Source organism: Capra hircus, chromosome 16 (assembly GCF_001704415.2).
Source record: "Capra hircus breed San Clemente chromosome 16, ASM170441v1, whole genome shotgun sequence".
NCBI lineage: Eukaryota > Metazoa > Chordata > Mammalia > Artiodactyla > Bovidae > Capra > Capra hircus.
In genome coordinates this window covers 33,360,931-33,384,146 of record NC_030823.1, presented here as the reverse complement: position 1 = coordinate 33,384,146, position 23,216 = coordinate 33,360,931, and the positions used below count along the sequence as shown (strand labels likewise).

The following is a 23,216-nucleotide window of genomic DNA, read 5'->3' as shown; positions in this document are numbered from 1 at the left end:
CTTCTCTAGATTCTATTGTTTCTGTTGAGAACTCAGCCATAATTTTTATTATTATTTCTTTAAAGGTAATACATATATATTTTTTAAGTCTATCTAATTTCATTGTCCTTGGTAGTTAGGTGTTTTATTGTAATGTGCTTTGGAGTGGTTTTCTTTGTATTTATCCTTCTTGGGATTCATCTCTTGAATCTATGGATTCACACCTTCCATTGTTTTTAAAATGCAGATGGTTAAGCTAGGAGCTTCCCTCCTGGTTCAGACAGTATAGAATCCACTTGCAAAGCAGGAGATCCAGGTTCAATCCTTGGGTCAGGAAGATCCCCTGGAGAAGGGAATGGCAACCCACTACAGTATTCTTGCCTAAAGAATTCCATGGACAGAGGAGCCTGGTGAGCCCCAGTCCATGTGGTTGCAAAGAGTCAGACAAGACTGAGCAACTAAGATGTTCATGTTTCACCTTCAAGCTAGGAGCAACCCAATCCAAATCATTTGAATTCAAGAGAAAAATGATTTGAAGTTCTCTGATAGGGCTTCCCTCTGATTCATCCTTATTCCTGTGTATTATCCTTTGGAGACCCAACTCCAAATCTGAGAGTAATACAGGTCCATCTCCCTTAGTGGATCTTATTTCCAATACTGTATTTCTAATCCTTCGAATCTGCTGAAAGTTCTGCTCAGCATCTGTGCTTGGAGAATCAGTAGATGCCTCTAAAGGAAACTGGCTGCAAACTGATTCACTTCTAGGCTTTTCTCTCTCAGTACTTGACCATACAAATTTCTTCCCTGCTTCGGTGTATCTCTTATGCATACAAATAAATGTGATATTAAATATGTTTCCAGTTTTTCTAATTGTTTTCTGCAAATGGATTGATCAGTATTACCTACTCCATCATTGCAAAACATTCTCAAAGTTTTAAATACAACATTTTACTATTTTTACTATTTTTTTCTTTTTTTCTCACGAAACCCTGAGAAGAGAAACTTTAAGATGCCCCACTCAGCACAGAAATAGGAATGTAGCACAGGATTATTAAATATTTGTTGAATAAATGAATAATCACAGTTTCTGCTCAGGATTGGTGGCAATTTTTTTTTTTAAACTCTTTACCAGAAATTGAGAAAAGAGTATCACTCATAGTATACCAAGATTAGGGCTGTGGGATATGTATGCCCTAGTTGTAGGCAGTTGGTTAGAGCTTAGACCAATACATTTTTTTCCTCAAGGAGTATCTTGTCCTGACATTGTTTAGAATTGCTGGAGCATAGTGACAATGAAAAATAGATGATTTTTGTTAGCTATTTTATTATTTCAAAATTTCTACATAAAAGATGCCCCTTTGTCTGTACCTAGGAAGAGTTGACTTGGATGGATTTCAAGATACCCTCTAAACCCGAGATTCCGTATGGGTCTGTTGAGCAGACACCAGGTGTATCTGCTTATGGATTTGTGCCTGGAAGGAACAGAAGCAGTAAGTACAGAAGGCAGCTGAACTCCCTCCACAAAGGCTTTTTCTGTCATTGGGCCTGATCACTACAATGGTTTCTTTATTAAAAAAAAAAAAAAAAAAAAGCATTTATTTATTCAAAACCAGTGCAAACTGTCATAAGAAAACACCTTAAAAATATAGAAGCAGGGATATTGTCACAATGATGCCTTCTTGGACAAATATACAACATGGTGGGACTGCAGCCACCAGTCGGCTTCGTTCATATCTTTCAGTACATAAAGTACAGCTGGGAACTGAGGAGATACCTTTGTTTCTGAGATCAAGTTAAGGAAAAACATAAATGGCTCATCTCACAGAATAAAAACCATATAGTTATTACTCTTGAAAAAATCGAGCATTTGGTCATATGACAGGTTTGAGAATTTTAATGATGCCCCCAAATTTAGCCTTTTATAACACCAATTTATTTAGAATCTCTAGGTTAATAATATAGATATGTCCAGGCACAACTTTATCCTATTTACATAAAGAAACATTAAAAATTCAAGTCTCTTTTGTAACAGAATTAGAAGTTTAGTAGTTGAATATAACAAAAGAAAATGCATAATGGCCTATTAAACCTCACATTTCTTTTCATAAAATTGCCAAAAGAAGCATCAGTGATCAGTGACTTTTTAAAAACTCTGTAAGTACAAGACTGCTAATTGCTCAAAAATAAGAAAGTTTGGTTTTTATAACTTCAGGAAACTTCTAAAGTATGCCTATCTAGTCACCATAGAAAGCAATATCTTCATAATTCAGCCAATAATGGGGATTCTCTCAAATAGGAGAGGTGGCCTATGAACTGGGGTTGACTTCAAGGCTTTTATAAAGCTTTCACTAATTAAAATCAATAATATAAAAATAATAAACAGTTGTTTGGTTACTGACATAAAAAGAAAAGTTATAAGATCACAGTGAATGGAAAAATGCTGAGTTTGGATTAATTTATCCAATCTACCTTAGGCCAGATGGACACTATAATAATTTCTCCTTCAAAAGGCTTATAATAAAGTGCATCAGTTCATTCAGATTAAGTACAGAAAACCAAAGAATAAAACATTCATCCACAATATACAGGGGTTATTTGTAAGGAACTGAGTTTGAATAACCAATAGCAAAGTAATAATACCTTTCATCACAGAAAATAATTGTTCTATTGAGAGTGATGGTAGCTTTTTACATTCCTTAAATGTTAAAAATAACAAAATGATTTTTGGACAGAGAAACTCACGTAAGTGGTACATATATGAAAAAAAAAAAAAAGGCGGTTCTGGGATAGAATACCTGAGATAGATGGCTCTGGGTCTGATCTTATCAAGAAATTCTTATAGTCTTTTCATAGTTTTTCAACCTGGCATTTATCTCAATAAAAGTTTCTAAAAACAAATAAAATTCAGAATAAACATCTCTTGAGAATAGCCATAGACTGGTGGGAAATGAGCTTCTGTCAGTCCCAGGTTTAGCGAGGCACTTTTAACAGACCAGTAACTACAGTAAAAAAAAACCCCATAGTTTTAAAGAGGTAAGATCAAACAAAAAGATGATCAGACCCATCTCACCAAGAACCCAATCAGAAATGAGACAAACGGTCCAAATGGAAAAAGTAGTGCCCAGAACTACACAGATACGAAACTTTCCTACAGCCCTTTCATTTCTTTTACTGAATCTGCTTTGCTTTTTTTAAGATGTTAGATTTATTCTGTTCCACAAGACTTTGGAAGGCCATGAAGCATCTCTTTACAAAGTCCTTTAGAGATAGTAGGGACATTTTCAGTGTGCCTTACTTCTATCATATTCAGGTACTCAAAGTGTGGCATTTACAGAGCATGGATAGAACCTAGAATGTTCCACTTCCTCTCCAGTGGTTTGATAAAATGTGATTCAATTATTGGATATACTAGTGGCCTGTAGCAGTGCAATGGAGGCCCACAGTATTGATATTTGACAGTGTGTGTCAATGATTTGATTTGGAGGTGATCAAATTTGTGTGGTTTGGGAGGAGAGCAGGCTGCATAGAACCTATTGACACTCATATGCAAGTTTTCAACCAGAAGGTCCATTAAAAGTTCCACTGGATCCACAGTAAATTGAAGCATTCTCCTATAGTGAGTCACTGTTTAAAATCAATGCTTGAGAATCAATAAGGCACTAGGTCAATGCTAGCAGCACAGAAACCTAAAATATAGTCTCAAATTGTGTTTGTTTTCCTTTATCACCCCTTGGGAAATAATTCCTGGAATCTTTCTGGAGAAAAAAAAAATGGAGGTTAGTAGTTGCCTTACTCCTCATAATTTCTGGTATGGATATTCATTAGATAGTCTTGAATTAAAGTGTTTTTGTTTTGCCTTCTTTTCTTCTTGGGAAATAATTCTTGGGTTTTTTGTTGGTAGGGGGAAATGGAAGTTGTTTTAGCACAGACACAAAGTCTAAAAGAGAAGAAGAATACTTACAGAGGGGTACACAAAGCATTCAAATGAATAAGAAAGTCTTGCAGAGTTAAATTTTCTTTTGGGAGACATGAACCCATTTATGACAATCTCTGGACAGGGGCTATTTACCTGGCTGCCACTGAGGGTAAGTTTTGCTTCTCAGAATCTGTGGTCTAGCTGCTGCTGCCTGTACCACCTTGAGGAGGTCTGCTTGGCAAGGTACGGTTATGCTGCTGGTGGTGGATGGCAGAAAATCCTCGGACACATTTCCTGCAGCTACCTTTTTGATGGGGCTCAGAGGGAAAAGACAAAGATGACTTTTCCTATCATAAGCAGAAGATAGTGACAGTGAGGGAGCGCCATTACACCAAACCTATGCTTGTCCCCTTATGGCAGAAAGCAAAGAAGAACCAAAGAACCTCTTGATAAAAGTGAAAGAGGAGAGTGAAAAAGTTGGCTTAAAACTCAACATTCAGAAAACTAAGATCATGGCATCTGGTCCCATCATTTCATGGCAAATAGACGGGGAAACAATGGAAACAGTAATAGACTATTTTGGGGGGCTCCAAAATTACTGCAGATGGTGACTGCAGCCATGAAATTCAAAGATGCTTGCTCCTTGGAAGAAAAGTTATGACCAACCTAGACAGCATATTAAAAAGCAGAGACATTGCTTTACCAACAAAGGTCCACCTAGTCAAGGCTATGGTTTTTCCAGTAGTCATGTATGGATGTGAGAGTTGGACTGTAAAGAAAGCCGAATGCCGAAGAATTTATGCTTTTGAACTGTGGTGTTGGAGAAGACACTTGACAGTCCCTTGGACTGCAAGAAGATCCAGCCAGTCCATTCTAAAGGAAATCAGTCCTGAATACTCATTGAAAGGACTGATGCTGAAGCTGAAACTCCAATCGTTTGGCCACCTGATGTGAACTGATTCATTTGAAAAGACCCTGATGTTGGGAAAGATTGAAAGTGGGAGAAGGGGACGACAGAGGATGAGATGGTTGGATGGCATCACCAACGCAACGGACATGAGTTTGGTAGGCTCCGGGAGTTGGTGATGGACCAGGAAGCCTGGAATGCTGCAGTCCATGCCATGACTGAGCTCCTGAACTGATGCTTATCCCATGACGTGATAAATAGTCCAGCAAACAACTTGAGAATGAACGAGTAAGCAACAAGGTTTTCAGTCTTTAGATGTCCTTTCCAAATTTAGCCCAGGTTGATTTTCCTCACCCAGGAGTGCAATTATTATGTTTCTTTGTCTCTATGTCAACTCTGCTTACTTTCTTTTGTGATCTCTTTTTAATCATCATTAAAACTACCTTTACTTTACTGAGATGACTGACTGGATAATTCCCTACTTAAATAAGTATAGGCATATTCTTGTTTATATGGATATGGATGCAAGGTAAATATTTAGAGTTTTAAGGACTGGCTATTATCGGTGCAGAATTTCATTAAGAATTCCCTAGTTGAGACTTCCCTGGTGATACAGTGGATAAGAATCCTCCTGCCAATGTAGGGGACACAGGTTCAATCCCAGGTCCAGGAAGATTCCACATGCCAGGCAAAGCCTAAAGCCTGTGTGCTACAGCTCCTGAGCCCACACTCTCAAGCTCACAAGTTGCAGCTACAGCTCCTGAGCCCACACTCTCGAGCTCACAAGTTGCAGCTACTGAAGTCTGTGTGCCTAGAGGCTGTGCTCACAACAAGAGAAGCCCTGCAGTGAGAAGCTGGTGCGGCACAACAAAGAGAAGCCCTGGCTTGCCGCCATCTAGAGAAAAGTCGCATGCAGCAACAAAGACTCAGTGCAACCACAAATAAATAAAAATAACAAGGAAAAGAATCCCATAGTCCTGCATTAAAACCTGTTATTCTTGAAAATACATCTCTTTCCCAGCTCTCTTCACAGCCTGGTTAAATATCAAGTAGAGCAATACCTGGAAACAAGAAAGGAAATTATGTGATCACCAGATGACCCACAATGGCCATTTTCCACCAAATAAACCCACTGGACAAGATTTGTGAGTTCCTACATCACTTTTTCTGACCCATTAGAATCAAGCCTCTAGAAATAAAAAAAGAGAGAGATTGCTTTTTCCTGCTCTAAAAGCACAAGCAGAGGCTAGTCCTAAAGAAGAATTCCAAGCACACGGTCTAGTTTAATGTTGATGTTATTTATGCCAAAGTGACATTCCATTCCACCATGGAATGACAAAACATTCCACCAGAATGATGACAATCCAGGTCTCCAGCAGGGCTTTTGTGTTGCTGTGTTCACCCATGTTTGTAACTGGAAGCTGTGGATTTCTTTTCTCTTGTGGGTTTTCTGGGAGAACCTGTTATTGATTACATCAGGATACCACAAACATTATACTTCATAATGCTTAGCATTTATATAGGTTCTTTTGATTTCAAAACAAGTTAAAAACATTTTCTACCGTGACATCATCTTTGCGAGGTAGGTGATTATTAATGTCCCTACATTATCAATAGAAACCCAAGACCAAGAAGTGCAGGACTCTGTTCCCAGGCCAGGGAGGGTCAGGAGCGACATTAAGATGAGACGTCCTGAAGGGCACCTGCTCTGGGCTCTGAATAGGCCATGCCTATCTCTAGTGCAACAGTCTCCATTAATATAGGGTTATATATCATATAGTTAACGGGCTTCCCAGGTGGCGCAGTGGTGAAGAATCTGCCTGCTAATGCAGGAGATGCAAGAGACATGGGTTCGATTCCTGGATCAGGAAAATCCCCTGCAGTAGGAAATGGCAACCCACTCCAGTATTCTTGCCTGGAAAATTCCATGGACAGAGGAGCCTGGTGGGCTACAGTCCATGGGGTTGAACAGAGTTGGACACGACTGAGCGCACACATTGTATAGATATAAAACAACAACACAAGGACATAATAGAACAATAATCCAATATTTTTGTTTCTTAGTAAAATATGTTAAGCACAGTATTTAAATTGCATTTCTCTGAAAAGCATTTGGTATATTAAATAGCAGAAGATATATTAAATAGCTCTATAAATGTTTGCTGGCATACTCTTAACAGCAAAGGATTATAAAGAAATTAAAATCTACTTTTAAACACCATAAACTAAACAAAAATGTGAAAAACTACTTTATTCTTATAATGCGGACTGAATAGCTTGCTGGATATTAGCAGGTGGCTACATAATTTTTCTGAGCTTGAGAGAAAGGATACACATTGTTGGCTGTGGTTTTAAAATATCAATTTGGTAGGGAAAAGTGCAGTTGAAAGGTGAAAATTAAAGATTGCTTTTTACATTTTGCATTCATTCTGAACAATTCATACATTTTTAAAAGATACAATCATACTTGGAATTAATGTTTAGGTGAATATACGGGTGCTATATAATATTTTGTGAGACTAGAAAATGATAGAAAATAAGAGCCATGGTATTGGAAAAAACGCAGAAGGAGGCAAAAAGGGTATATTTCAAGTGTGTTGAAGATGAGCATGAGATTAAGCTGTTCATGCTTACATGACTATAGAGGTCTTGGAAATGGTTTCCAAGGACAAATACTTGTCTTGATCAGTCCCTTCTCCAGACAAAATCCTCACACTCCTCTACGTCAGCAGTTTTCAGAATGGTGTTAAAGAGCTTACCTCATGCTAAGCTTCTTAAGAACGGACCAGGTGGTCAGCAGAAAAAGTTCTAAAACTAGAAAGGAAGAGGCATCAAAGTCTTAAAATTTGTAAGCAAACGTAAAAACTAACCTCCAAGCCAAAATGACATTCTCTGTCAGAAGTAACAAATACAAAAGTCTTAAGTTTAGTGTACACGCGGCTAAGATATTGTTAGTTATTACATGTCGTTCCGAGAATATTTTTGTGTGTGCTTTTCCCCTAAAAAAGACATATTAAATTGTTTTTCTCTCCTCAAGTCTTTGTTTTTGTATACATATATATATATATATATATATAAATGTGAAACACAAGATGTCCCGTAAGTTTGTTCATTCAGACTACACACTCTAGGGGTCCTTCCCACTTGGGTTGTACATGGCAGTTTTGTTTGAGGGGAGTCTGAGTCTGAAGAGGCTTGAGCAGTTGGGCTGCTTGGTGGGCTGCAGGCTTCTGGCGTAGGGCGAGTACCAGTCCCTCTCAAACACATCCTTGAGTTGCTTAATGATGCTCGTGTTGTTCCTCACGTCTGCTTGGTTGATAACAAGGCCTGTGCCAGCATTTTGGGTGAAGTCATTCCCCACCCAGTCAAAATTTCCTGCAAAACACAAAGGAAATGAAGGTGAAGAGTTAATATTCCACTGGGGAATATTCTCCACTTAAAGAAATAGAAAGCAGATTCTATTAAAACAAACAAACAAACAAAGAACACCCAGGAATAGTGACAGGGAGACTGAATTGTGTTGACAGCTCATAAAAAAAATCCAAGGAGGCTTGCATATGGCACATTAATATTTGCATATTATTTTGGCATTTTCTTTAGCTTTGCTCAACTTGAAACTGGAAACAGGAAATTTGATGGTCTTTTTTTGGTAAATGTTATTTCTTATTGACGTTCACAAGGTACACTAAATACAACAACATTTAAAATATATAGGAATACACTTAAACATCCTGTGAACATTTACTACCTTCTCAAAGAGACACATCTAATCCATATGTACAAATGAGAGGCGCTAATTACAATGCTCAGAAGCTTTCACATCAAAGAAAAAGTTGAGGCCAGAGAAGGAGAACCAGTTTTTAACCAAACACACAAAACACTCCTTGCCTGGGCTGTGAGTCAGTTCCCAGTCCCAGAATCAGGCTTCTCAGCCCAGGAATTAGGGAGGTTGCTGCAACAGCAGGTGCCCCATAGTAACTGCTGGTATAGGTGGTGTATTAATTTACTAGGTCTGCTATAATAAAGTAGAACAGACCGGAGGCTAAATGTCCACAGTTCTGGAGGCTGAAAGTTCAAGGTCAACATATTGGCAGGTTGGTTCCTTTTGAAGGCTGTGAAAGCAGGGTCTGTTGCAGGCCTCTCTCCTTGGCTTGTAGACGCCATCTCCTCCCTGTGTCTCCTTACATTGTCTCCCTTCTGCACATATCTCTGTGTCCAAATTTTCCTCTTGCATAAGGACACTAGTCAAAATGGATGAGAAACCCCGCCTAATGAACCTCACCTTAACTTGATATTCCCTGTAAGGACCCTGTCTCCAAATAAAGTCATATTCTGAGGTACTGGGATTAGGAAGTCAACAGACTAATCTTGAAAGAAGCTGAAAGTAGTTGAAAGTGAAAGTAACTCAGTCGTGTCTGCCTCTTTGTGACCTCATGGACTGCAGCACACCAGGCTTCCCTGTCCTTCACTATCCCCCAGACTTTGCTCAAACTCATGTCCATTGAGTCGATGATGCTGTCTAACCATCTCATCCTCTGCTGTCCCTCTTCTCTGGTTGCCTTCAATCTTTCCCAGCATCAGGGTCTTTTCCAGTGAGTCAGCTCTTCGCATCAGGTGGCTAATGTATTAGAACTTCAGCTTTACTATCAGTCCTTCCAATGAATATTCAGGGTTGGTTTTCTTTAGCATCAGCTGATTTGATCTCCTTGTAGCACAAGGAACTCTGAAGAGTCTTCTCCAGTACCACAGTTTGAAGGCTCAGAGAGGTGAATAAATTTGCCCAATTTCACATAGTTAAATGGTCTATCCAGGTCTGCTAGACTCCACAAGCTATCTTCAATACCATAAACAAAGCATCATTCTCACCAATAAAAATTTAGCCATGTCAAGACTGACAAAGTTATTTCATAAATTACCACTGTCCTTTTTGGTTCAGAGCTGGTTCCATAAGTGAACTGAAGGCTTTTAAATATACAGGTTGACTTTCCATTTCCTCAATGGCTTCTCAGGCATCTTGCAGGAGCATTGGTTGAAAGATGTTGAGATCATGGTCCCTGGGTATCCTTGACCTAAGGCCCTGCAGTCATCTGTGGGAGAAGCTTCTGGGAGAAGGGACACCCATAGAGAGAGTCAATATCTGTTCCTCTATAGTTCTCATTCTTTGGCCCCTCACCTACTACCTGGAGCTCGTTCACATATCAACTCCCTTTTCTGTATGGCACTGCCTGGAATACTGGCAGGTATTTGACTGGCAGTCAAATACCTCCATTTGACTCCTTAAGTTTATTCCTCTAAATCAAATATTATCAGCATGGAGAATGAACTCCTCTCTCTCTCTCTCTTAATATCTCACCCCACCCCACACAAACACTACAATGATGCTTTCAATAGCTTCATGATAGACATAACTTTGGGGGCTTCCTTAGTGGTCTAGTGGTTAAGAATTTGCTTTGCAATGCAATAGACACTGGTTCGATCCCTGGTCTGGGAAGATCCCACATGCCATGGGGCAACTAAGCCTGTGGGTTACAGATACTAAGTCCCCCTGCAATAATTACCAATGCCCACATGCCCAAGAGCCCATGCTCCACAACAAGAGAAGCCATCACAATGAGAAGCTCACATACCACAGCTAGAGGTTAACCCCCACTCTCCGCAACTAGACAAAGCCCATGGGTAGCAATGAAGACCCAGCGGAGCAAAAAATAAATAAGTAAATGAATATTTTTCTTAAAAGACATAGAAGTGAAAGTGAAGTCGCTCAGTTGTGTCTGACTCTTTGTGACCCCATGGATTTTGTGCCCACAGAATTTTCCAGGCAAGAGTACTGGAGTGGGTTGCCACTTCCAAAAAGACACAACTTTGACTGAATTTTACTGCTATAAATTAGCAATTGCTTGCCGAATGGTTTGTAAGACTGTGTTAGAGTCTGCACAGGGACTCCTTTCGCTGTTGGTGTGTTTTGGACCATGTGCTCTCAGACCATGCTCAGGGGCTTAAGTTTTGTGCAAATGCTCAGGGCCAGGTGAACATAGGCCTCAACCTCTAAGCAGAGGATCAGTAGCTACTCTAGGCTGAGAGTTATTCTGGAACCTGTTGGTAGATGGCACCTTCTAGTCATTCTATAAACGAGACTATCATTCTTGCACACTTTTCAAGGACTTCTTGAGAAGACACTATAATCTCATCTTATGACTTAAGTGCCAGGCATTAGACCAAAGGCAGTAATTTGTTATCTCATAACATTATCTCATTTGATATTCACTGCAGTCCTGTGAGGTGACAATATTTTCACTGTATTGATGAGTAAATTAAGGCACAGAAAAGTTTAGTAATCTGTCCAAGGTGGAAGTGAAAAAATTCCACAGTTGAGGCTCAAAAGCCAGGTCTGACTCCACTGCCCACACTTAACTTCTGTTTCACGTCACCTCTGATTTGAGAGGCGTACTTGCTTTGTGCTAACTGTGCTCTTCGCCCTAGACTTCGTCAGCTCCCAGGGTTGCATCAGGCCACACTGAGATCTCTGCTCCATTCATTTGCATATCTCACTGTCTGAAAGAAACATGCATATGCTTTGGGGGCAACGTGGAGTGGGGCAAGATGATGGGAGAGAAGTGACAAGACTTTGAAGCCTTATTCTGCAAAGTTCAGCTTTTTTCCTTTAATGTAAAGGACGGAGCCAAGATTCTGCATCTTTATCGATTCTCAAAAGTTTTAATTAGTCTGTTCTCAGGAATCACAGCCCTAAAGGTCTACGGGGCATTCCTACACTAGGTGATTGTTTTCCTACCTTTCATTTCCTGATGGCTGGGTTAAACCTCAAAATCACGTACATGCTTCAGTAATTTTTCAGGTTGGAAGTGGTTTTACCCAGCTCTTTTTGAGACTGCCATTTCAGCTTCTAGAATGCATATTGAGGCCCCAAATGCCAAGACAGTTGGGGAACTACCCTCAGGAATACCCTGTGAGGGTGCAAATGAACTCACAGGATATAATATGTAAATAATCAAATCTTTCAAACAACTTTGCCAAGCTTGACTCAAATATACTCTGGAGAATTTAAAGTACAGATATGATACTGTTTGGGGAGTCTTCTGTAAGTCTTCAGAGCATTTAATGGAAGTATAATTCCATGCAAGGTCTTGTGTGGATTTTTCTTTATTCAGCATTCTCAGTAGGTATCTGAATGACTTCTAAGAGATTTTCAGAATATGCTGGTAATTATTTAAATTATCAATGAATTTTCCCTCTTTATGCTCTTTAAGCATTTTTATATTAGAACTATGCTTCATTCTAGGGAATTAAAGTTTTGCTAAGATGCTATGTGGTGTTGGAGAAGACTCTTGAGATTCCCTTGGACTGCAAGGAGATCCAACCAGTCCATCCTAAAGGAGATCAGTCCTGGGTGTTCATTGGTAGGACTGACATTGAAGGTGAAACTCTGATACTTTGGCCTCCTGATGCAAAGAACTGACTCATTTGAAAAGACCCTGATGCTGAGAAAGATTGAAGGCAGGAGGAGAAGGGGACGACAGAGGATGAGATGGTTGGATGGCATCACCGACTCAATGGACATGGGTTTGGGTGGACTCCGGGAGTTGGTGATGGACAGGGAGGCCTGGCGTGCTGCAGTTCATGGGTCACAAAGAATCGACGTGACTGAGCGACTGAATTGAACTGAACTGAAGATGCTATGTGTAAAATGTACCCATTTTAAAATGTATTATAATAAAGAACTGCAAAACACACCCACATAAATAGAGTCAACCAATCATGATGAAGGAGCAAAGGCAATACAATAGAGCAAAAACAGTTTTATCAACAAATGATGTTAGAAGAACTGGACAGCCACATGTAAAAAAAAAGTCTAGACTCAGATCTTATACCCTTCACAAAATGTAACTCAAAATGTGATCATGCCTAAATGTAAAATAGACCATTGTAAAACTCCTAGAAGGTAATATGTGTTTGTCACTCAGTCATGTCTGACTCTTTGTGACCATATGGACTACAGCCCACCAGCCTCCTCTGTTCATGGGATTCTCCAGGCAAGAATACTGGAGTAGGTTGCCATCCCCTTCTCCAGAGAAGGTAACATACAATGGAATATTATTCATCAGTAAAAAGAAATGAGTTATCAAGCCATGAAATGACATGGAAGCACCTTAAATGCATATCACTAAGTGAAAGAAGCCAATCGTAAAAGGCTACACACTATATGATTGCAACTATATATTTTGAAAAAGACAACACTATGAAGATAGTTAAAAAATAATCAGTGGTTGCCAGGATGGGGTAGAAATGAATAGGTGGAGCACATAGGATTTTAGGGCAGTGAAACTACTCTATATAATACTATAATGGCAGATACATGACTTTATAATTTCTTGAAAGCCACAGAATGTACAACACAAAGAGAGAACCCTAACGTAAATGATGAACGTTGGTGATAATGATGTGTCAGGGTCAGCTCATCAGCTGTGACAAACGCAGCACTCTGGTGAGGGATGTTGGCAATGGGGGACGCTGTGCACATGTAGGGATGGGGGGCCTATAGGAAATCTCCATGCCTTCTGCACAGTTTTGCTGTGAACCTAAAACTTAAACAAAAACCAAAGTCTATTTTAAAAATGCATTACAGGGAAACAAGGGAGAGAGCCAGGAATCAGTCTTTGCTAAGAATCTGGTAGACAGAGCGGAGACAGTGTTGGGAGCTTTTCATATATTATCTCATTCAATCCTCATACCACCACCAAAGGGTGGGTGTTATTATCCCCCTTAATTAAAGATAAGGAAAGAGAGGCTTTGCAGAGACTCAGAGAGATTGTGTGACTCTATCATCTTCTTTCTTGTGTCAGGGCTTGAAATCAGAGATTTGTCTGACTCCAACACACTTACTTAATTCATTATAAAGAGTATTTGGATATAAGCACATGTCACTGCTGAATGTACATACAACAATTTACTTTAAGTAAACTCTGCAGATAAAATATTCAGATTTGAGTGTTATATCCCACTGTGCCCGAAACTTAATCCATCCCTGTGTTTCCTGTTTCCCAATATTGAACCAGAGGTTCACACTTTGGACTAAACACATTTGAGTCTGCTTTTGTCGCTTGTTTAAAAAGAAGCTCATTTCATTCTATTCTCCATGCATTGATGAACATGAGAAAATCTAAATTATCACACCTTGTGTCACTGAGAGGGACAACATGAACAAAACAATGTTCTCATATTCTAGGACTGGAATGATATACATTTTTAAAAATTTCAGTACTCTGTTCTACTAATGAGACACACAACTATTCAAAATGGGAAAAGGCAGATCGTCTCTACATTGACACAGGAGGTAGTGTTTCCAGGGGCTGATGACAGTGACTTCTGAAGGGCTACAGGGGGTGAGGGGTCTGGGTGCCTGGCATTTGAAACGTAGCTCTAAAATCTTCCCCCTTACATCTGTATGTGTAATTCATTTCATATTTTATGGCCCAATTTCCTTATTTCTAAACTGTAGGTGATTAAAGCTGCCTTCCCTAATGACAAAGTTGCTAAGAGAATCAAATAAAGTAAGGTGCTTTACAAAGTTAAAAGGGCACATTTTCTATTTACTCACTGAATTTGGAAAAAAATAATGCAAATTTCATATTCCTTTATTCCACACTGTGCTTTTCTTTTCTGCTTTGACTCTGCTACTTCATTTGGACATTGTAAAAACCATCCAGCTATTTTGTGATCTATGCCCCTTCATTTTATAGATAATAACTTCCACCCTACCTGTGATAGAACGAGTAAAGAGGTTACCCTGGACCCATACACGCCATGGGAAAGTAGAATAGATTTGATCCCTTAGTAAATAATAAACCAATAACTTATTGTTTCTGTGTCTGGAGCTTTATTACCTTAATAATAATAGTTAACATGAATCAGGTGTCATCTACGTGTTAGGTGCTTTAATTGTGCAAGGTGCTTGGTACATATTATCCTAATTAAACATCATCCTATGAGGCAGAAACTAGTCAACCCCCTTTTACAGGTGAGAGAACTGAGGTTTTAGAGAGCCTAAGTAAATTGTCCAAAGTTAGCTATTAAAAAAACGGCGGGTGTAGGATTATTGTACAGACAGTATTCATTTGGACATCAAATTTCAATGCTTCCCCACTACTCATGACAGACTGGCTGTGGTACGGTGGGTAAGAAATGAGCTCTGGGTTCGTTCTAGTGCCAGGATTGGCCTTTGCTAAACCATCCAGTTTCCCGCCTATAGGGCTTCCCTGGTAGTTCAGCTGGTAAAGAATCTGCCTGCAATACAGGAGACCCCAGGTCATTTTCTGGATAGGGAAGATCCCCTGGAGAAGGGCATGGCAACCCACTCCAGTATTCTTGCCTGGAGAATCCCATGGACAGAGGAGCCTGGTGGGCTACAGTCCATGGGGTCACAATGAGTTGGACACAACTGAGTGACTAAGCACAAAATAAGACAAATGGACCATGGAATCTCTGCAAAACACTTATGAGAAGACGTCCTGTATGGTTTCCTGGTCTTTGAACCAAGCCACAGATGAGATGTTTGGTTGAAGAGCTCTTTGCCCTCACTCTCCTGTTTCCTGACCTTGGGGCCTCCCATTCACTGGCAGGGGCTTCCTCACCATGGGGTACAGCAGAGTGCAGCTGCGTTACCACTAACCTGCATGATCCCCTGAGGAACCTCATAGCCCTGACACCTACCAATATAAGCTGCGCCATCCGTCACCATATACTTGTTGCGATTTAATCTAGGGAAGGCGTGATTCCTTTGTTCTTTTGTAATGCAAACATTCTCTCTTTCCAGATCAAAGAATTTCTGTAAGACAATAAATAAATAAATAAACCAGGTGAATATAGAGAACATTTTTGGTTTTGTTCAAACACAAAAAGGTTTCTTATCCAAGGATCAGAGATAGACCTCATACTGAGTTATTAAAACTGAAATCTTGTTACTTCATATAGCTGAAGCTATTTTTGGTCTCAAATCTATGTAGGCAACAAGAGAGAAAATGAACATGCTCATCCAGGTCTATAGTTAACACTTTTAAGCAATAAAATGAACATAAAATTCATTCTTTCAACAGGGAGAAGGCCAAAGGTTGTTTAATTCTTATCATCTTATTCATCGGGGTGCACTGACATTTTAACTATGCCTCAGGGTGCTTTCTGTCACGCATGCCAATGAACTGATTTCCTACATGCTGCATATCTTATAAGAAGCAGCAGGCCCATGTCAATGACTAGCTGAATTGACTGGGGATTTCCACAGGTCAAAAAAAAGTTTTGCCAAAACAACAAATAGTTTCCATCTAAACACCTATGTCTATAAGCTCTTTTAATAAGCAACTAAAAAAAAAAATATCACACCTTCAAGTCCTGAATTTCAATTCTAATGTAATTCAAAAGCAGCACTCTAGTTCAGCTGGAATGGGGATGGGGGTGCTAAGAAGAGAGGTGAATGACATCAGGCGTGGCTTCAGGAATCTGCTGAAACGGGCAAGTGCTCAGATGAGGCTTAAACTGTGACTGAGTTCACAGAAGACACCATTAAGGTTAGGACCTCCGGTCTCGTCCACATTGAAAAATGTTACACATTTTCAAAACTGCATGGAATCTTTCCAGAATGTCTTACAGTTGTAGAATCATGTGCATTTGAAGGAGAGAAAAGGCAGAGAGAAAAAATGAGATGATACCTAAAAATGCAGATATCATTATAGTTTCAAAACTGTAAGTGTCAAAATTTGGTTTGGGGAAATAATGAGAGTTGGTTTTTCCCATTTTTTTGCCTGGAAAATCCTATGGACAGAGGACCCTGGTGGGCTACAATCCATGGGGGTCACGAAGAGTTGGATATGACTGAGCGTGCACACATACAAACAGATTGAGAAAGCAGTGATAAACTAAGTGATCTATAAGGTCCTTTCCAGCCCTGAATATTCTAATCTATTTTTTTTTTTTTTGGTAGAACCCTTGAGAGCAATGGTACACAGGTCTTAATCTACCACCTAAGAATTTTCTATTGCACATTCTAGAGGAATGTTCTCCTACTGCCATATTACCATGATTACAGGCAATGTAGCCTGGATCACCTTATTTCCTCAGTTCCTATCTTCGGCAGAATCTGTGTCAGATTTGATGGGTTCACATATAGCCTTGGTGGACTCTTCAGATGGACTTAATAACCTGTGAATGCTCTTACGTCATGGTTTTACATTTGTGTGGTCACACGAAACTGATTAACAGCCAGCAGTCATTCTGTTTGGATATTCTATCACAATACCTGTCTGTACAATGGGCTCTTTCCTTCTGAGGAAGATATTACTATAGAATCAAGACAAATTTGAGAAAGAATAAATTATGCATCCTAATTTAAGTCAGTGATGGCATCACAGCTTGAGGCTTGACTGAGAGCCCATTTCCTCCAGAGAGTTGACAATGACTCAAAAGAGGGAAAACAGATCTTTCTTGAAGAAGGTGAAACAGGAGAGTGAAAAAGTTGGCTTAAAGCTCAACATTCAGAAAACGAAGATCATGGCATCCGGTCCCATCACTTCATGGGAAATAGATGGGCAAACAGTGGAAACAGTGTCAGACTTTATTTTTCTGGGCTCCAAAATCACTGCAGATGGTGACTGAAGCCATGAAATTAAAAGACACTTACTCCTTGGAAGGAAAGTTATGACCAACCTAGATAGCACATTGGAAAGCAGAGACATTACTTTGTCAACAAAGGTCCATCTAGTTAAGGCTATGGTTTTTCCAGTGGTCATGTATAGATGTGAGAGTTGGACTGTGAAGAAAGCTGAGCGGGGAAAAATTGATGCTTTTGAACTGTGGTGTTGGAGAAGACTCTTGAGAGTCCCTTGGACTGCAAGGAGATCCAACCAGTCCATTCTGAAGGAGATCAGCCCTGGGTGTTCTTTGGAAGGAATGATGCTGAAGCTGAAACTCCAGTACTTTGGCCACCTCATGTGAAGAGTTGACTCATTGGAAAAGACTCTGATGCTGGGAGGGATTGGGGGCAGGAGAAAAAGGGGACGACAGAGGATGAGATGGCTGGATGGCATCACCAACTCGATGGACGTGAGTTTGAGTGAACTCTGGGAGATGGTGATGGACAGGGAGGCCTGGCGTGCTGCGATTCATGGGGTCGCAAAGAGTCGGACACAACTGAGCGACTGAACTGAACTGAACTGAACTGAACTGAAGATGACATCAGAGATCATATTCTAGTCACTGACATAGTTTTAGACATCTACCATGCTGTAGGTACAGCAAAGACATTTCAAAAGTGACTGGTTAATATACTAAAGAAACCCTCATTTAACTAGGAAAGCTTGGTGAGTGCTATCTCTTTCCACGAGCCACCTCATGGATACAAACTCAAAAGCCAGGGGTGAGGGTGCATACTCCTCTAAGGATGAGGATTACCAGGCTATCTGCTTTATCAGTGCTGCTAGGCTCCTGAAGACATGCTATGTGCAAGATCCCAACTTTCACTTTTCTTAGAAAAGCTCTTCATCCATTTGTAGTCTTGGCATTGCGGCCACAAGATTCTTTCTCATCTATGCTTATCTTAATGCTTAGAAATGCATGGCCTGGCTTATACAGAGATTGAAGTCTCTGTTTTTAAAAAATGTCTAGCAGGAAACTATTAATGTTTGCTTTTTTAAAGTAGTGTGACCATGAGTGTTCAAAAAGATGAAGCTGAGTAAATACTGTAGAGGTTAAAAATGATGGATTCTACTTTCCTTGCAATTTCTTGTAAGTCTTAAATAAGAACCCTTAACATTTCATGCCAGAGATTTCAACTGACAGTGCCTCAGTGGCAGGTGTATTGTGGGGTCAGGAAAGGGGGTTGGTGGAGACAACTGACTTGTTCTGAGGGGAAGTCGAGAGAGGACATAGGAGCAAATGGATCATGTGCCATAGGCCCCAGGTACTCTCCTCTGCCTCTCCTGTATTAGCTTTGTCTTATTTTCTATATTCTGATGCTTTGACATCTGGGGCCTTGCTGAGCATGGACAGACTGTCTGTCCTTCAGAGAATGAAGGCTACAGGGATTTCACCTCCTCTAGGCCTAATTCAGAGAAAGCAATGGCACTCCACTCCAGTACTCTTGCCTGGAAAATCCCATGGATGGAGGAGCCTGGTGGGCTGCAGTCCATGGGGTCGCTTAGAGTCAGACACGACTGAGCAACTTCACTTTCACTTTTCACTTTCATGCATTGGAGAAGGAAATGACAACCCACTCCAGTGTTCTTGCCTGGAGAATCTCAGGGATGAGGGCCCTGGTGGGCTGCCATCTCTGGGGTCGCACAGAGTTGGACACGACTAAAGTGACTTTGCGGCAGGCCTAATTCAGAGAAGGCAATGGCACTCCACTCCAGTACTCTTGCCTGGAAAATCCCCTGGACGGAGGAGCCTCGTGGGCTGCAGTCCATGAGGTGGCTGAGGGTCAGACAGGACTGAGTGACTTCACTTTCACTTTTTACTTTGATGCATTGGAGAAGGAAATAGCAACCCACTCCAGTGTTCTTGCCTGGAGAATCCCAGGGATGGGGGAGCCTGGTGGGCTGCCGTCTCTGGGGTCACACAGAGTCGGACACGACAGAAGCAACTTAGCAGCAGCAGGAGCAGCAGCAGCAGCAGCAGGCCTAATTCACAGGGCTTCCCTTGTGGCTCAGCTGGTAAAGAATCCGCCTGCACTGTGGGAGACCTGGGTTCGATCCCTGTATTGGGAAGATTCTCTGAAGAAGGGAAAGGCTACCCACTCCAGTATTCTGACCTGGAGAATGCCATGGACTGTATAGTCCATGGGGTCACAAAGAGTCAGACACAACTGAGCAACTTTCCCTTTAAGGGCCTCCGGTGCAGTCCTCCAATATTTCTCTTCCTCTGACTGGCCTTGGGGTATTGAGGCTCAAGGCAATCTTGGAAGCCATGTATCAAAGTTGACAGTGGAGCCTGTGTCATCTGGGTCCCTGAATGCTTGGTGCAATGTTTGCATGGTGCAAAACTTTATCACTTAGAAGAGGTCTCAGTGTACATTTGTTGAATGTCCACAGTGGAGTTTGGGGAAAGCTGAGATCTACAGGATTAGTGGGCATGAGTCAGGTAAAGCATGGGGAAGAGTTCTGTAGGAGAGGAAAGAGCGTGTGCAAGGGCCCTGAGGGGAGGATGCTACATGTGTGGACCGGAGGAGAGTTAGAGATGAGCTAGAGAGCTGGCACATTTAGAGCCGTATGAATCCTCAACCCTGCCTCCCTCACAGGATGCAGAGATGGATCAGCACATGGCCCGAGGGGCCTGGAACAAGGACAGGATCCTAGGCTGGGGGAGTCTGTGCTGGTGCATGTTCCAAGGCTCTGCTGATCACTGTCTTACAAATAAGAATAGTAGATAAAGGAGGAAGCTCAAACAAAATGGAGAGGATGCAACTGAAAGTGTGGATAAAGAGGGCTAGGCTGGTACCAGGAAACTTGGGTTCTAGTCTCCTTTTTGGGGGAGATATGATTATCTTGAAAAACTACTCAACCTACTTTTTGAGGTATTTTTCACTCTCAAAGATTGTCATCCTAGTTCTGATTGGAAGCGCATGTGTATGTGTGTGCTTAGAGCTTTCACATATGTATGAAGAAAATTAGATTTTAATAGCTCAGTCAATACAATACTTACAACTTTCAAACTGCAGTTGGCTATTTCAGTGCAAATAGCTTTAAGAGATGAAATAAAGTTAAATGTGAGGGGGTCAGTTTCCTTCCAGAAGCTTATAAGGAGTCGAACTTTGACGCTCCGCAGAACTAATGCTTCTCTGATTTTCCCATCCAAGTCTGGCCAGTAAGTTCTGTAGAAATAATATCCATACAGATAAAATAAAATTAGTCAGTTTGGGGGGAAAAAATTACTAGACTGCAGAGAACATTGACATTAACTTGATCATTATGTGATCATTTATATTATAGAATAAATCAGCCTCTAATTTATAAGTCCTATAGAAATAATATCCATAAAGATAAAATAAAAGAAAATTAGTTAGTTTGGAGAAAGAAATTTATTGGACTACAGAGAACATTGACATTATCTTGATCACTATGTGATCATTTATATTCTAGATTAGATCAGCCTCTAATCTATAATATAAATACTGTAGAAATAATATCCGTACAGATAAAGAAAATCAGTTACTTTGGGGAAAGAAGTTTACTACAGAGAGCATTGACATTAACTGGATCATTACTTGATCATTTATATTATAGATTAGATCAGCCTCTAATCTATAATATTTAGCCTTGTAGGATATGTTGACAAAATGCTGGTCTCCTGGGTTAGAACATTGAGAAATGGTGCATTAGGCAGGTGCAGTCCTACCTAAAATGAGGTTTCCTATCAGGGCCTCAGGTTGTGTGGGCTGAGGGCACAGACATACTGACCAGCGCCACATGCCACCCTCACAGACCTCCGACTTTACCTGGGCCTCAGTTCAAATGTGCAAGAAGAATCAACTCTCCAGAAGAATTCCAGTTAGGATCCTTGAGCACTCTGTCATCTTCAAATGCTTCTTAAACCTCTCTTCTTTGATAAGTGCCCCCTAAATGAGATCTTGCTCTGGTTATCCAAGCTGCCCGCACTCTTATTTCCAAACTGTCTTAGTCTCTCCTTGCCAAGCCCCTCTGCTACTCTGGGACCTTGGAACCTTTCATCAGGCAGTTTCCCCTGTAGGTTTAGCCTTTTCCCTGAATTCTTGACTTTTTACTTCAACTAAATCTGGACTCTTTCATAGGCCACAGTTTCTGCTAAAGTCCTGCTGTGTATTTCCCACCACAACCTGACCACTTGATTTAGGAGCCAGCCTCTGCTCCCCTCGGCACACACAGTGCTTCTTTTGGAACTGTAACTTAGTTCTCATGTTAAAAACCAAAAACAATAAGCTTTCCCATGTTAAAGACAAATCTCAAATTGTTCTCTCTTTAATCCTGTAATTTGTAGACCTTCTGTTTATTCATATAAACCTTTGCCTAATTCTAGGCCAATACATTATTTGGACTAATGATATATTATTCAAAACCTTAGCCTGTGAGTAATAATTTTACCTCCAAAGGTCTCCTCGTTATATCTGATCCCAGCCTCCTGTCCTTCAAGTTCTTTCACTCTTTTATTTGTGGGCTTCTCTGGGGGCTTAGATGCTAAAGAATCCGCCTGCAATGCAGGAGACCTGGGTTCAATCCCTGGGTCAGGAAGATCCCCTGGGAAAACGAAACGGCAACCCACTCCAGTATTCTTGCTTGGGAAATCCCATGGACAGAAAAGCCTGGTGGGCTACAGTCCATGGGGTCACAAAGAATCGGACATGACTGAGAAACTAACATGTTCACTTTTCACCTGTATGGGCCCCAGATCTAAGATCCCTCTACTTTTTCCTGATGTATCAGCTCCTCCTGGTCTCCTTTCCCTGACAAGCCTAGTTTCAGTTCTGATTACCTGAAGGATAGTTGCTCCTCTCTCTTCCCTTGTCTTTTTGCAGAATCTAAATCCTAGATCAGTGCCATTATTCCTTTGGTGTATTTCTATAGTCATAAAGCTGAGGACTACTGGAAAAAGTCATCTGGACCTTCAGGGTTCTCAATACCATCTGTCAGCCTCTATCCTTGTATTGGGTTAGTTCCACCTCCTGTATCTTTTGTAATTATTCTGTTACCCCACCCTAGAAAAGCTTGTTCTTTCCTTCATTCACAAAACTGGGGGCCTTGGTCATGGTTCTCCTCAACTTTCTACCCTGATGGCGCACACATCCTTATCCCCTTCCCTCTAATTCAGAGGATAAGGTATCCTCCTCCTTCTCCCTTAGCTGTTCACTTGGCCCTCTGTAGCTGCATTTGATTAGTCGTTCCTTCCTGAGAATAGCTTCAACTTCTCCCTGGAGCCTTCCCTGGTGGCTCAGATGGTAAAGATTCTGTCTGCAATGCAGGAGACTTAGGTTCAATCCCTGGATAGGGAAGATCCCCTTGAGAGTGAATGGCAACCCACTCCAATATTCTTTCCTGGAAAATTCAAGCAACTCTGTCCATGGAGTCTCAAAGAATGGGATGCTTGACTTTCACTTTTTTCCTTCTCTACCTTCTTCATTTGTGAAAAAAATGCAAATCTTTCCCATTGAGAGACCCCTGCTTTGACTCGGCATTGCTCTGTGGCTGGTACACAATCTCTCTCCTCATTGTATTTCCAAGATATTTTAGATTATCCATGCTAATGCCTTCCCCCTTGGCTATGAAGGCTCTTAATTTTGTTTGTTTGAAGGAACTTCATGAAATGAAGTTATGTCAATCTTATGAAATTATTATCCCAACCTAAAAAGTCATAAACTTAACCTTATTCTCCTTCAGAATAATT

The 23,216-nt window shown here is 40.7% G+C and overlaps 1 protein-coding gene across 1 annotated transcript in view; it reads right to left on the bottom strand.

The window, feature by feature from the left end:
* PLD5 (phospholipase D family member 5) overlaps nt 7,038-23,216 on the bottom strand; it is a 415,451-nt gene continuing 399,272 nt past the window's right edge. The window contains exons 8-10 of the mRNA XM_018060274.1: nt 20,505-20,673; nt 15,528-15,642; nt 7,038-8,177 (exon numbers count right to left, since the gene is read on the bottom strand). Of these exons, the coding sequence (XP_017915763.1) occupies nt 7,930-8,177; nt 15,528-15,642; nt 20,505-20,673 (532 nt within the window). The 3' untranslated portion in view covers nt 7,038-7,929. The remainder of the gene's footprint in view (nt 8,178-15,527; nt 15,643-20,504; nt 20,674-23,216) is intronic.